The 12,587-nt window shown below is 38.5% G+C and overlaps 1 protein-coding gene across 2 annotated transcripts; it reads left to right on the top strand.

Moving 5' to 3' along the window:
- Positions 1-2,317: 2,317 nt before the first annotated feature.
- LTA2 (2-oxoacid dehydrogenases acyltransferase family protein) lies at positions 2,318-12,179 on the top strand. 2 transcript variants are annotated; one of them, XM_008802915.6, is made up of 6 exons: positions 2,318-3,618; positions 3,868-4,059; positions 4,146-4,233; positions 4,319-4,389; positions 4,473-4,556; positions 11,819-12,179. In XM_008802915.6, exons 1-6 carry the CDS (start codon positions 2,692-2,694, stop codon positions 11,921-11,923), a joined length of 1,467 nt encoding a protein of 488 aa, XP_008801137.3. In that variant the 5' UTR covers positions 2,318-2,691; the 3' UTR covers positions 11,924-12,179. The 2 variants fall into 2 exon arrangements, with proteins under 2 accessions (XP_008801137.3, XP_088577654.2); XM_088721528.2 differs by lacking the exon at positions 11,819-12,179 and adding an exon at positions 9,166-9,669 and having other exon boundaries at positions 2,529-3,618.
- The last annotated feature ends 408 nt before the right edge of the window (positions 12,180-12,587 follow it).

The raw sequence follows: 12,587 nt of genomic DNA, 5'->3' as shown, positions 1-12,587 counted from the left end.
CTTACAAGAGAGCTACAAGTTTTTTTTTAAAAAAAAAAAAAATCTAAGCCAAGGATGGTAAATGACTAGGAGGATGACTAGCAACTTATCAAGTAGCTACTAGGAGGCTTTGTCATTGCTGGAATCCACAAAGTTCTTTTGAAGCGTGCCACAACCAAGAACTCCACCAACTAATCATGTCACTCTCCTTGAAGCTCACCAGGGTTACCCTAAAGCCACCAAAGCTTGCACAAAGTTGATCTTATAAGAAAAAAAAAATGTGCAACACCAGTTTAGTGTACTCGAAAGAAACAAGCTTCATTGATACTAGAAAATTGAGTACATATAAGAGGTATTTAGGGGCTCTAGGGCCTATTATGTTGATAAAGATGAGTGGATGCACGGAGAGTTCAATTAAGTCTCAAATAACTTGCAATTAAGCAATCTAGAAAAGAACTCTCTCTTTAACTTGGACTTGAATTGGTATGACTTTGGAGTCATCTAGGACTCGAACTCGATGTGATGAAATACTTTCTTCCATCAGAGATAGTATGATATTAAGGGGATGGCCGTTCAAAAAATCTGATGCCATAGGTTATACCATTAAATTTATGGCTCTAGATTGCATGAACACAACTTTAGGAATTCGACCATAACTTCATTCTATCTCCAACTAGGATGATTCCAAGTGGCGTTGGAAACTTCTTTGATGCCAGACACAACAAAAGTGGTTTAAGCTTCAAATAATTTACTCCGTGCTAACCATATCCAATCCATCTTTCATTTTGATGTGCATAGGACTCTTTCCAAAGCTATGACTTGACCTACTATTATCCAATTTTACAAAATTTATGCTCATTAGACACTTCCCAGTCAAGTTGGATCTTTTATACTTTCTTTCTCATGCCTTGGATAGGTCAGGAAATCGTTTGGGGACCTTGTGATAGTGAACGGTGTGGATTTGGTAGCAATCTTATTCCAACATAACTTCTGGTGCACCAATCCCTGCTATCTTCCTCCAACTTGATGATACTTGACTAATTCCATTATTTCAATAAGATTTTTGATCACTAAATCTGATTTGTGGGGACCAAAGTCATCTTGCCATAGAGTCCTGCATTTCTAGCTTCTATACAAGAGACTTCCTTTCATTGTGTCTTGATCTCCGTCTCAAGATTTTTCTCCTCATAGGGGCCTTTTGTGCTGACAACCCATTAAGTTATCTCAAGTCATGTTAGCAACCTACTTATATTATAAAGTTATAATCTTTTCCTCTTTTGACATTTTGAATCTTTCAGAAAAAGAAATGGAGGGGCTCCTGGTAGTCCCTCTCCTTTTGCCTCAAAAAATTTATGAAAAGTAAGATGAAGTCTTTTTTTTTTAGAATTTTTTTTATTCTTCATAAGTTGCATAATTATTTTGGAGTGCATAAAAGCACAGTTATTAAACAAGAATTGGTTCGGCCAGTTAGGCTAGAAAAACTGGTGAATTAGGCCCCTAGCTAATTCAATTTTGTAATGGAAAAAATTAGGTGAACCAAGCGGATAGAAATAAACCAGCGAAGTTGGTTTTTGATGAGTTGGGTTTCTTAAATACAAAAAAGTAGTGTTAAAATTATGACTCCAACTAAAAGAAGTATGAGACGAAGTGGACCCTTAAGAGAGCACCTTCACCTATTAACATTTGACTAAAATAATCTATTATACTTATTTGTCATTGGTTGAAGCTATTTAAATAGGTTTTGATATTTTTGTGATCTTTTATTTTCAAAAAAGAATAAAACCGAGTCATTTTCTTTGGTAGAAAACATAATATAAATCCTCATTTTATTTTTTGATATTTCATTTAGGTTTTAAGCTTCATAATATTAAAATATCAATAAATTTCAAGTACCTTTTATCTTATTTATATTTTTAAAAAATTTAAAAATTAAATGGTTCATGATTATTTTAGCTACAAAATTAGCCGTACTTATACTTATTTATTTTAGATTAGATCTATTTTTAGATATTTTTATATTTTTAAATATATATTTTATATGTGTGTTCAATTTCAAGAATCATTTCTCGGCGCGTGACTTATGCCCTTTATCCTCTTTTTTTTTTTTTTTTTTGCTAAAGCGGATGTATCATACACGACAGATACAGATACACTCAATAAAGTCAAAAGATAACACATTTCGGAGTGCTCCGGATAGGTCCTTCTTTTCCAGCCAAAGAGTCTCTCTAGAATGGTTAGCTACATAAGAGGCTATCCAATCTACTGTCCTATTGATCTTATGATACACATGCTTAGTCTGGACAGCCATCTCTTCATACACCATAATTCGAATATCTTTGAGCAAGAGGTGGCTATCGCCCATATCCTTCGCGCTCCTCTGAATCTAATTGATGATTGTCGTCGAATCGCACCCCCAAGTACAACAGCGCAACGGGTGCCCTTTAGCCTCTTCATCCGCAGTGTTCGAATCCATTTTATCTATTCTCCGCACGCCTGTCCCCAGGGTGGTGAAGCTCCATACCTGCGTCGATACAATCGATGAATCCGCCATACTAACAAACGTAACCTCGCCTCGTCTTCTCCGCCGCCTCATTGCCCTTCTCTCTTTACATCCAAAGCCGATACCAAAGCAGCCAATATGTTCCAATTTCCAAACTTCCCCTAGCCCAGCGTCGTCGCTTTTCGGACCCTTCGAAGCTGAAGCTTGCAGCCATGGCGGCCACCCCCTCCTCCGCCGCCCCCTTCCTCTCCTCCTCCTCCTCCCTCTCCTCCCCCTCCTCCGCTCGCCGCCTTCTCCCCCTCCCCGTCCGCCGCGTCTCCCCGTCCCTCCGCCGCCGGATCCCGGCCGTCCGGGCCAAGATCCGGGAGATCTTCATGCCGGCGCTCAGTTCCACCATGACGGAGGGCAAGATCGTGTCCTGGGTCAAGGCCGAGGGCGACCGCCTCTCCAAGGGCGAGAGCGTCGTCGTCGTTGAGTCCGACAAGGCTGACATGGACGTCGAGACCTTCTACGACGGCATCCTCGCCGCCATCGTCGTCCCCGAGGGCGAGACCGCCCCCGTCGGCGCCCCCATCGGCCTCCTCGCCGAGTCCGAGGACGAGGTCCCCCTCGCCAAGGCCCAGGCCCAGTCCCAGTCGCAGGCCCAGTCCCTCTTCTCTCCTCCTTCTCCTCCTCCCCCTCCTCCTTCCGATCCCGCTCCTTCCCCAGCTCCGTTGGCGGCGGCAAAGGCGGAGGCGGAGGGCCCGAGGAAGGCCGTGTCCACGCCCTATGCCAAGAAGCTCGCCAAGCAGCATAAGGTGGACATCGAGAAGGTGGTCGGGACCGGGCCTTATGGGAGGATTACTCCCGCCGATGTCGAGGCCGCTGCTGGGATCCAGCCCAAGAAGCCTATTGCTCCGGCTCCAACTTCAGCTCCTGCTGCAACTCCAGATACTCCTTCTCCGGCTCCAAGTGCTGCTACTTCTCCTGCTACCAAAGCTTCTGCGGCTCCTCTGCCACCAATTCCAGGTTCGACTGTTGTTCCCTTCACCGCGATGCAGGCCGCTGTGTCCAGGAATATGGTGGAGAGCCTCTCAGTACCGACCTTCCGTGTCGGCTACCCTGTGATGACCGATGCCCTTGATGCTCTCTATGAAAAGGTATATTTTTATGGTCATTTTTTATATTTTCTCTTACTTTCTTTTCCATGTTTCATTAATCGAGAATTTAATTTAATAATTTTTCCGATTGTTCACGATGAAATCTTCGAATCGTGATTCCTTTTGCCGTATAGTTGTGGTTTAAATTTGTAACTCAGTTGATCATATAATTAAAATTATAATTTACCTTTTCTTCTAGTGTCAGTTTGGCTTTGTAAAATTGCTTACTTATGTTGGCAATGCTTTTAGATCAAGTCGAAGGGAGTCACCATGACCGTACTGTTGGCCAAGGCTGCAGCAATGGCACTCGCACAGCATCCAGTTGTGAATGCCACCTGCAAGGATGGGAAGAGTTTCTCTTACAATAGCAGCATTAACATTGCAGTGGCTGTGGCAATTGATGGTGGACTCATAACTCCTGTTCTCCAAGATGCAGATAAGGTCCATAAAATGATTTATAAAGTGACTGTTGCATAACTTTTTTTTGTAAAATAATGTGCAATTAATTAAGTATTATCTCCCTGCAGTTGGATATTTACCTTCTGTCTCAAAGATGGAAGGAGCTTGTAAGCAAGGCTCGTTCTAAGCAGCTTTCGCCGAATGAGTACAATTCAGGTTTGCATCTGATTAATGTCTCTTAAATTTGACATCTTAGTTCTGTATGGATGGTCACTGCTAATTGAGTTGTGATGTTTTCCAGGAACATTTACTTTATCAAATTTGGGTATGTTTGGTGTGGACAGGTTTGATGCTATCCTTCCTCCTGGTCAGGTGGGTTTTATAAGTCATGACTCAGTTGTTATGATATTTGTGTTTTGGCTGGCACTGTATTAACTTGATTCACTTGTGTGCAGGGAGCTATCATGGCTGTGGGAGCTTCAAAACCCTCTGTCGTTGCTGACAGAGATGGTTTCTTTGCTGTTAAGAATAAAATGCTGGTAAGTTCAGTTTGGTTTTTCGTACCCTATTTGCATCAATACTTTCAGGTAGGGTATGTTCTGGCTATAGAACATAGAATGCCACCAATATGCTCTCCAGTTTCAGAAAAGTAACTAATTCATCTGCACTTTTTCAGTTCTCATATTTTTTTCTTACAATTCTAATTTTACATTGATAAAGTTGGTTTTTCATTATTTCTTAATCTCTCACTTGATGGTAGGATGTGAATAGATCAGATTTTGGTTGGTTACAGTAATATCCAGATCAAGAACCAGTAAACTACTTGATTTCAGGATACGTTGGACATTTAAGTGGATACAACAGCCTTAGTTTTTTTCCATTATACTTTTTCCTAATATCCTTATTTTCAGCATAAACAATCTTGTAGGCTGCGTCTGGCATCATTTTCACTTTTCTTTTTGAAAAAGTTTGGAAACAGAAAATCTAACTCCATCTTTTTTAGATTTATGAATGTAGATACCATGTTTGGTTTCACTATTTTTTTAACACCAATTGCTGCCCCCATCTGCTCCTCCTTCTCCACCCCCTGCCTCCTCCTCCTTCTCCACCCATGCCTCCTCCTCCTTTTCCACCCCACGCATCCTCCTCGTTATCCACCCCCATCCTCCTTCTTTGCCCCCACCTCCTCCTCCATCCCCCATCTCATCCTTCTCCGCCCCCATCTTCTTCTTTCCATTCCCCACCTGCTCCTCCTTCTCCGCCCCCACCTCCTTTTCCTCCATTGCTTGCCGCCCCCTTCTCTTTCTCCACCCCTAGCCCCCTCGTCGGTTGGGAGAGGTTGAAGGCATAGTGAATGGTGGCGGCAGCGAATGAGGCAGTGCCAATGTGTAGGCTGTGGCTATCTCAAGCCATCATGGGTAAAGATCATGTGGAGATTGGATGGAGGGGATGGGAAAGGGGTGAAAACCCATTTTTAAAAGAAGTGGAAATGAAAATTTTTACTTTCACTATTTCAGAAATAATAGAAGTTAGAAAAAAAACAGAAATGGGATAACCAAGCATATTTTCTGCGTCAGATTCTGTCTTTTTTTTTTAAAAAAAAAAAGGGTACCAAACAGGCTTGTAATTTTGAATGTATTTACTGTTATGACCTAGATCATTTGACTCCACTAGGAATAGGTCATCACAAACTTTTATAAAACTTATAGGTTCCATTTATCCTAAATTTGATCAAAAAGATGTTATCTTGTAATAAATTGACATGCTTAGTGGAAATGTGAAGTGCATATTTTCATAAATATGAATTTCAGCATATTTTCATAAACATGAATTTCAATGGACAGATTATTATATATGAATGCCACTAAATTATTATCGTATCATTTATTGGATAGTTATTTGGACCTGCCCATCCCCAAATCTGGTCATTAAGCCAATTAGGTCTAGTTTAAGGATATAAAACTCAGTTTTCTAACAGAAAGGTTGGTTATAGGATTACTGGATGTTATCCATAGTTGTACTTGTAGCATACTTTTGAGGATTTTAAGGGTTGGGAAGTGAAGTAAATGCTTTTTGATGTCAAGTTCTATGCCTGTTTTTCAGCAATATAAGTTGAACTGCTGAAACGGTCAAACTATAGGAGAGGGATTTTAGATTATTTTTAAAAAGTTCATATAATTTCCATATTCATGACAAAAATATGTTCATTATTGCCTACAGTGATGGGTGGTTTAGAATGTTGGGCAATAAAAAAGGGTCCAATCATGTGCAATGAGCTTGGTATAGGTGGAGACATTAAAGGTGAATGGATCGAAATAAAAGGAAGGATAGGTTGAGGAATGAATTTTGAATGTGGATCTTTGTTCTCTGCCCATATTATGTTAGCCATATTTGTTAGCTCCTAGGTGTGCATTTTTAACGAAGTTATTACATTTCCTTAGGTGTTTTTCTACTTTTATAATCATTATGCATGCTGATCACTATGCGATTCATGATTTGCATTTTGCATTCACATAGGAAAATTGCATATTTTATTGGCTAAGTACGAGAAATGTTATTGGTGAACAACTCTTTTTCTTAAGTTTCCTTTTTCCTCGGATTGAGGTGGTAAAGATTTTCTTATATTGGATATTTTTATATCTAGAACTCATGTATAATCTTAAAGTGGTCACATGTTCTTGATGCTTTTCAAATTGGCCTGTTAGCGAGGAGTAAATTAGTAGATCATTTGTTGGAATTTGTAGGGTCTTTCTTTGAAGATGAATTCATTTAGATTTTTCTTTTAAAAATATTTTCTATATTTCCATTGTGCAATACAAAGTGCTTAACATGCCTAAAAAGATAATATTTTGGAGCATTATTCTATGGAGGTTGAATGTTGAATTTATGAAAACATGTATAAATCTGTTTGATGTTCATAAGGGCTCTTGGATGGTTTAAACCACCTTTACTAAATAGCCAACACCCATTTTAACATGTATGGAATTTACATTTTTCAATTGTATTTTAGTTATATTAGATTCTCATGAAACATGTTTAAATAATGGCAAGTTTTCTTCTCTTAGTCTTGCATCAAATTTCCTTGATAGAGCACTCTATGAACACATGCTAGAGTGTTACACTTCTAGCTAATCTTAAGCATAATACTTCACTTTGTGAGTGCTATAAACTATTAATGTCCTGGCCAAGTGTACAAAAATGTCAGGATTCTAGAATTTCTAGGGGTCTCTTTGGGAGATCCAGTAAGATTGGCTAGATTTGCTATAGGAATCGGGCCTGTTAGCCTGCTCAGCTCCTTTTTTTCTAAAGGCCTAGTCTTGGCCTAAATCCCATCTTTGGCCTATTGGACTGCAGGATTAAAAAAAGACCTATGGAGGTCTTTTCTTTCTTCCACGGGATTTGGGAAAGAGAGGGATCGGCTTGATATAGGCCTTATTTACATAAGCTGTGCAATCCATGATCTAATAGGAAATCTGGGCCAATTCTGCTGGATTTCTCAAATAGGCCCTAAAAGGTGAAAATGTCGAAGTGGCACTCTGAGGTGGAGTTTGTTATGCCCATTACTTTAGAGCAACATTCTGTGTGGAATTAATGTTATTTTTACATATACTTTGGACTGTATTTGCTATTTCATTCTCCATGATTTTGTCTTTCTACCAAATCAATTTGGGGTGGGGGGTGGGGGGGGGGGGGGGTGGGGGTGGCCTAATAGATTACAAAATGCTTATCTGTCCAATGTCTTTGCAAGAAGGTACAGGTCTCAAATACAATTTTAGAACCCTTTTGGGAAATCATATTTAATCAATGGTGAGAAACTCACAATTATCATCTTTAGTGAAAGCTTGCTCCAGAAGTTCATCAACATGATTATCGAGATTTCCTCCCTTCTTATTTTCATCCTCTTTATTGTCATCCTTGTAAGGGCATTCAGAAGACTGATTACCTGATTGGCCTCAGTGAATCACTTGAAAGTACTTTTTTAATGCTTAGGTTTGAAAGTACTTCAACTCTTGTCAGAGACAAAATTAGATTTTGAGAAGAGGATAACCAGCTGCTTTGGCCTTACACCTGTTTAAGACTTTACCTGTACTACCCTGTTCTGTACCCCTTTCAAAGGCTGTTACTTTCTTGAGTATGGCTCCATCTTTAGGGTTCAATGATATGTATCATAAAATCACAATGAACCATGGAGTAAGTTTCAGTCGAAATCAAATATATCAAACTTGCCACTTGATGGCCCACATTTTGGTTCTTATCTCCCATAAGCTATTCTTTCCAATTAACTTGTAAATTTGTTTTTATTAAAATCTTAGAGCTTCGCATTTTGCTTTGATGTATTCTTTCTTTCATTGTTTTTTTAACCTCGAAGTTTCCCTTTTGTGTTAGCCCATGTTGAATGATTTTACCTGTTTTCACAAATTGGTATATTTTAGACTTGGTTCCATCATAGCAACAAATTCAAGAAGTTTGGCCTTTTGGTCTTTAGGTATTGTTGTCGGTCAAAGAATTCTCAATTTCATAAAGCCAGTCTGGAAACTTCTCAAGGTGCAATTCACCATTATCATTCCTTGACCCCTTTATCCCAACCTTTATGATTTCCTTAGTTTCACTTTGTTAGTTATATCTAGTGCATTCTTCCAGATCATTCTGATTAGAATTATTCTCCTGTTGAAAGGCTTGACTTTATCTAGGTTGCACGGAAGATTGTCATTGGAGGGCTCCCATGTGAAATACATTACATGTCAAGTTCATTGACTATCCCTTTCCATCTGTAATGCAGAAAGTATTTGGAGAAAAATTGCAGTCTACTCTTGAATAGCAGAATCACTCTTGGGGTTCATTGTTAATGTTGCATATCTATCAATTCTGGTGCAAGAATTGCATATTTTCATTTAACACCAAATTTCTAGTCTAAATCCTCATGCACAAGGCAAATAAGTTCACCGTGCTTTTGCCTCTAAATAGCTAATCGGCTTGGTTCAACTCTCAGGATAAAATTCTAATTTTTTATTGACTATACGCGCAGCACTTATATTGATTCATAAGACTTCCATAGAAGCATGTTAAACTGCAAGCATATTCTCCTAGTTGGCAGTAAGCCTAAACAATCTCTTGTGATTTAATTAATACTTAGTATGCTTGGTTTAGGCATAGTGATCCCAGCAATTTTGTGGCAGCCATTCATGCCAAGTGGCAGATTTGAACTCAAAAGACATGAGAGTTCTCCACAAACCCTTGCCTGCCAACACCCCCAACCAAAGCTGCAGGGTGTTGATATCCTTGAGGTTGCAAGTACCACTTCAGATGAGCATGACCTTTGATTACTATGAGGTGGCTTTATTCTCATAGTTGCAGGGTGCAGTGGCACATAGCACCTGTTCTGTTATGACTTGTTCACATCAACAGGACTTTCTCTGGAAACAGGTGTAGGAAATGGTTTTACACTTAAAACTGAAGTTTCTAAGAGATCACCTATTTGTTATACTTTAATATGTGGCATGGACTCCCCAAATTGGGATATTTTGATGTTATTATATAAGGGACAATATTATTCTTCATGTGTAGGATGCTATTCAAGGTTTGAAGTGAAGACAACTTCTTTACACTAACGTTTGCAATATCAAATAAAGTAGACTTTGCTTGGTTATTCGTTATGTTGACTGTGTTATGGATGTAATAAGGGTGTATATGCGTTTGGATCAACCAAGAACTGAACCAAACCAATCTTGTTGGGCTGGTATGGTTCAGGTTTTATTTATGATTCAGCCAGTTCCGCTTCCAATTTCCCAAATTTTGATTGGATTGGGTCAGGTTTGGGTTAAGGGTTTGGGTAACTTGGACCTGACCTGAGCTGATCCATATATACACGGTTACACGTGCACAATTTTTTAGATTGGAGTTTATGACGTTAGATATCTTGCTTCATTATCGTCAGCTTTTACCTTCCTTTCTAATTTGAATGGATAGGTTTGATTAAACATTTGCTCATGCTTGTCATCTATTATTTTCTTCCCTCCATCTCTCTTTTTCTTTATTGGCTTTTTGATATGTATAAAATAACTATGTGGTTAAGTTGATGGGAATTGAATTTCCCTTCATTTGTTAGTTTGTAATTTGTATAAGGCGTAGCTTATAACCATATATATTTTCCATTTTTAATAAATTATTAGATTGTTTTTCTTGGATTTTTTTGTATAGTTAAAATATCTGCCATGATAGTTTCATTTTTATATTTGTTGAGGCTGGTGGTATTATATTGTTCTCAAATAATACCAACAATTTATGTTTTTGAATAAGGGAGATAACCAAAGAAATGACCCGGTCTTGATTGGGTTGGATTCCAACATCAATTGGTTCAATTCTGGTTCCAGAAATTGAGAACCAATTGGATCGGGTCTGTACCAGGCCTCTAATCTGAACCAACCCCAACACATATTAAAACCTAAGATGTAATATGCTATTCCACCATCTGAGGCGTGCACATATCTAGAAGAGAAAGGCATATACATATCAAAAATCTGAAAATCTATCCATCACCTTTCCAATTTTGCATCTACATGTTTTACATGTATCTTGGGTTTCAAGCTATGTGATTTATATGATAAATTATAAATATGCATGTTAGTGCCTTGAGGATATGCGGAAAATCACAGCTAGGGCTATTAACTGAATGCTTCTACTTTTATTTCTTGCAGAAATTAGAATTAAGGCAAGAAAACTTGATACAAGACCCAAAACTAGATTTTAGATGCCAATAAAAGCCATACCAAGGGCATATCAGGTGTATATATGCATACAACTTGATTTCTTCTGTCAATATGGTCCTCAGTACAACAATTACCATACTGACCCCTGGTTGTCGCACTTCCTTATTTCAGTAAAATTGGTTCAAAGCTAAGATGATAATGATCTTAATGATGAATTTTATATCAAGAAACCCTCACATCTTCTCCACTCAGAAAGAAAGGTTCTGGATGGGAGAATCATCAGATGTGATGCTTCATCCCAAATGACGAAGATTTATTGGCTATAAAATGATGCTTCATCCCAAATGACGAAGATTTGTTGGCTATAAAGTGTGTCACCATATGATTACCTTACAGTCAAAGCCTATGTTTTATTGAAAATATTCCATAACATCTGCCACTCAAATACAGCTGTGATGGGCAAATGTCTTGGATCAATGTTTTAAAGACTCCTTTCACTTTTTGGCTTGATCGCCTCTACCTAGATAGTGGAATTCATCTCGCTAAAGCTTCAATGAATAAAGCATCAAAATTCTCTCTTCTTTGTAACCTTCCCTGTTCTAGTTATTTTCAATCTGCTTATGAAACACAGTCTGCTAGCTAGATACAGGGTTACCTAATGGTAGCTTTCAGGACTTTCTGGACAGCTATTTGCTCACCATCTTCGTTCTCATTGTCTAACTTCATCCTATTCCTAATTTATTTCATTTATCTTTCTGATACCATTTGGTTTTCGGTTGGCCAGTTATCAATGTAAGTTACATATTTATTCTCTGCCACAGCCTTATTTAGAAACATGAAACCTTTGTCAAACATACTTGATGGTGAATTTCCCTTTGTCTAGTAATTTTTACTGAATGATATTTTCCATAGCATAATTTGCATGTGACTATCATTATTTGAATAAAAAAACATTACTGATTCAAATTAACTGATTGCTGCTGCTCTTGTTAAAATATGGTGGGATCTTATTTGTTGGTCATGAAATATAGAAGGATCTTTGATATGTACTTTTATTCTGGATTTAGACTTAAGTTGACTCCTGTTATGTTCAGGTGAATGTCACAGCAGACCACCAGATTATCTATGGTGCTGACTTGGCAGCCTTCCTACAGACATTTTCAAAAATCGTTGAGAATCCTGAATGCCTGACAGTGTAGGTGCTTCAGCAAATGAAGATTGTAAGTGCCATGATTTAGCATTGAACTCTGTTGGCAGCTTTTATTTCTCGTAGGTCAGTGAGCATCGAGTATTGGAAGATTCAGTTTTGCTGCAAGATAGAGAGGTCTGTGTTTCCAATTTGTTTTTCTTGTGTTGTGTTCCAAAAGACATCGCCCTTCAGTGTCATTGAAAAATGGAATAAAAATTCTTGGAAAGTTTCTAGTTAATAATTTCAGAAGTGAGCCATTCCTTCAATATTGGATGTTGGCAAATCATTTCGTTGATCCCTGTGATGTGCGAAGATATGATTTTTTTTTTTTTACTGAAGCTATTAGCAACAAGAGTTATCTGCTTGATTATGCATCCACCATACCGTCTTGCCTAGGAAGCCTGATAGGCAAAAGACTTGGAACCCATAACCTTATGAAATCCCTTGCTGCAGTTCTCTTAAACAGCAGTAATCTTGATGACTTTCCTGGTGCAACAGTTCTCAGCTGTAAATTACCAGCATCCAAGAGAGAGAACTGATTAGGAGCCAGTTCATATCTGAAGTCTGAGAACAAGAACAAATTGAGAGGGCCCTTGAACTGAAAATTTATTGCGCTCGTACAGCCTAAAACCATTTTCTCAGTGAGACCTGTTTCAACTGGGACGCCAAACGTA

The sequence above is a fragment of the Phoenix dactylifera genome, chromosome 5, assembly GCF_051530095.1.
Source record: "Phoenix dactylifera cultivar Ajwa chromosome 5, Ajwa_hap1_PhDact_Kaust_v1.1, whole genome shotgun sequence".
Lineage (NCBI taxonomy): Eukaryota > Viridiplantae > Streptophyta > Magnoliopsida > Arecales > Arecaceae > Phoenix > Phoenix dactylifera.
This window is presented reverse-complemented; position numbering and strand designations above follow the sequence as displayed.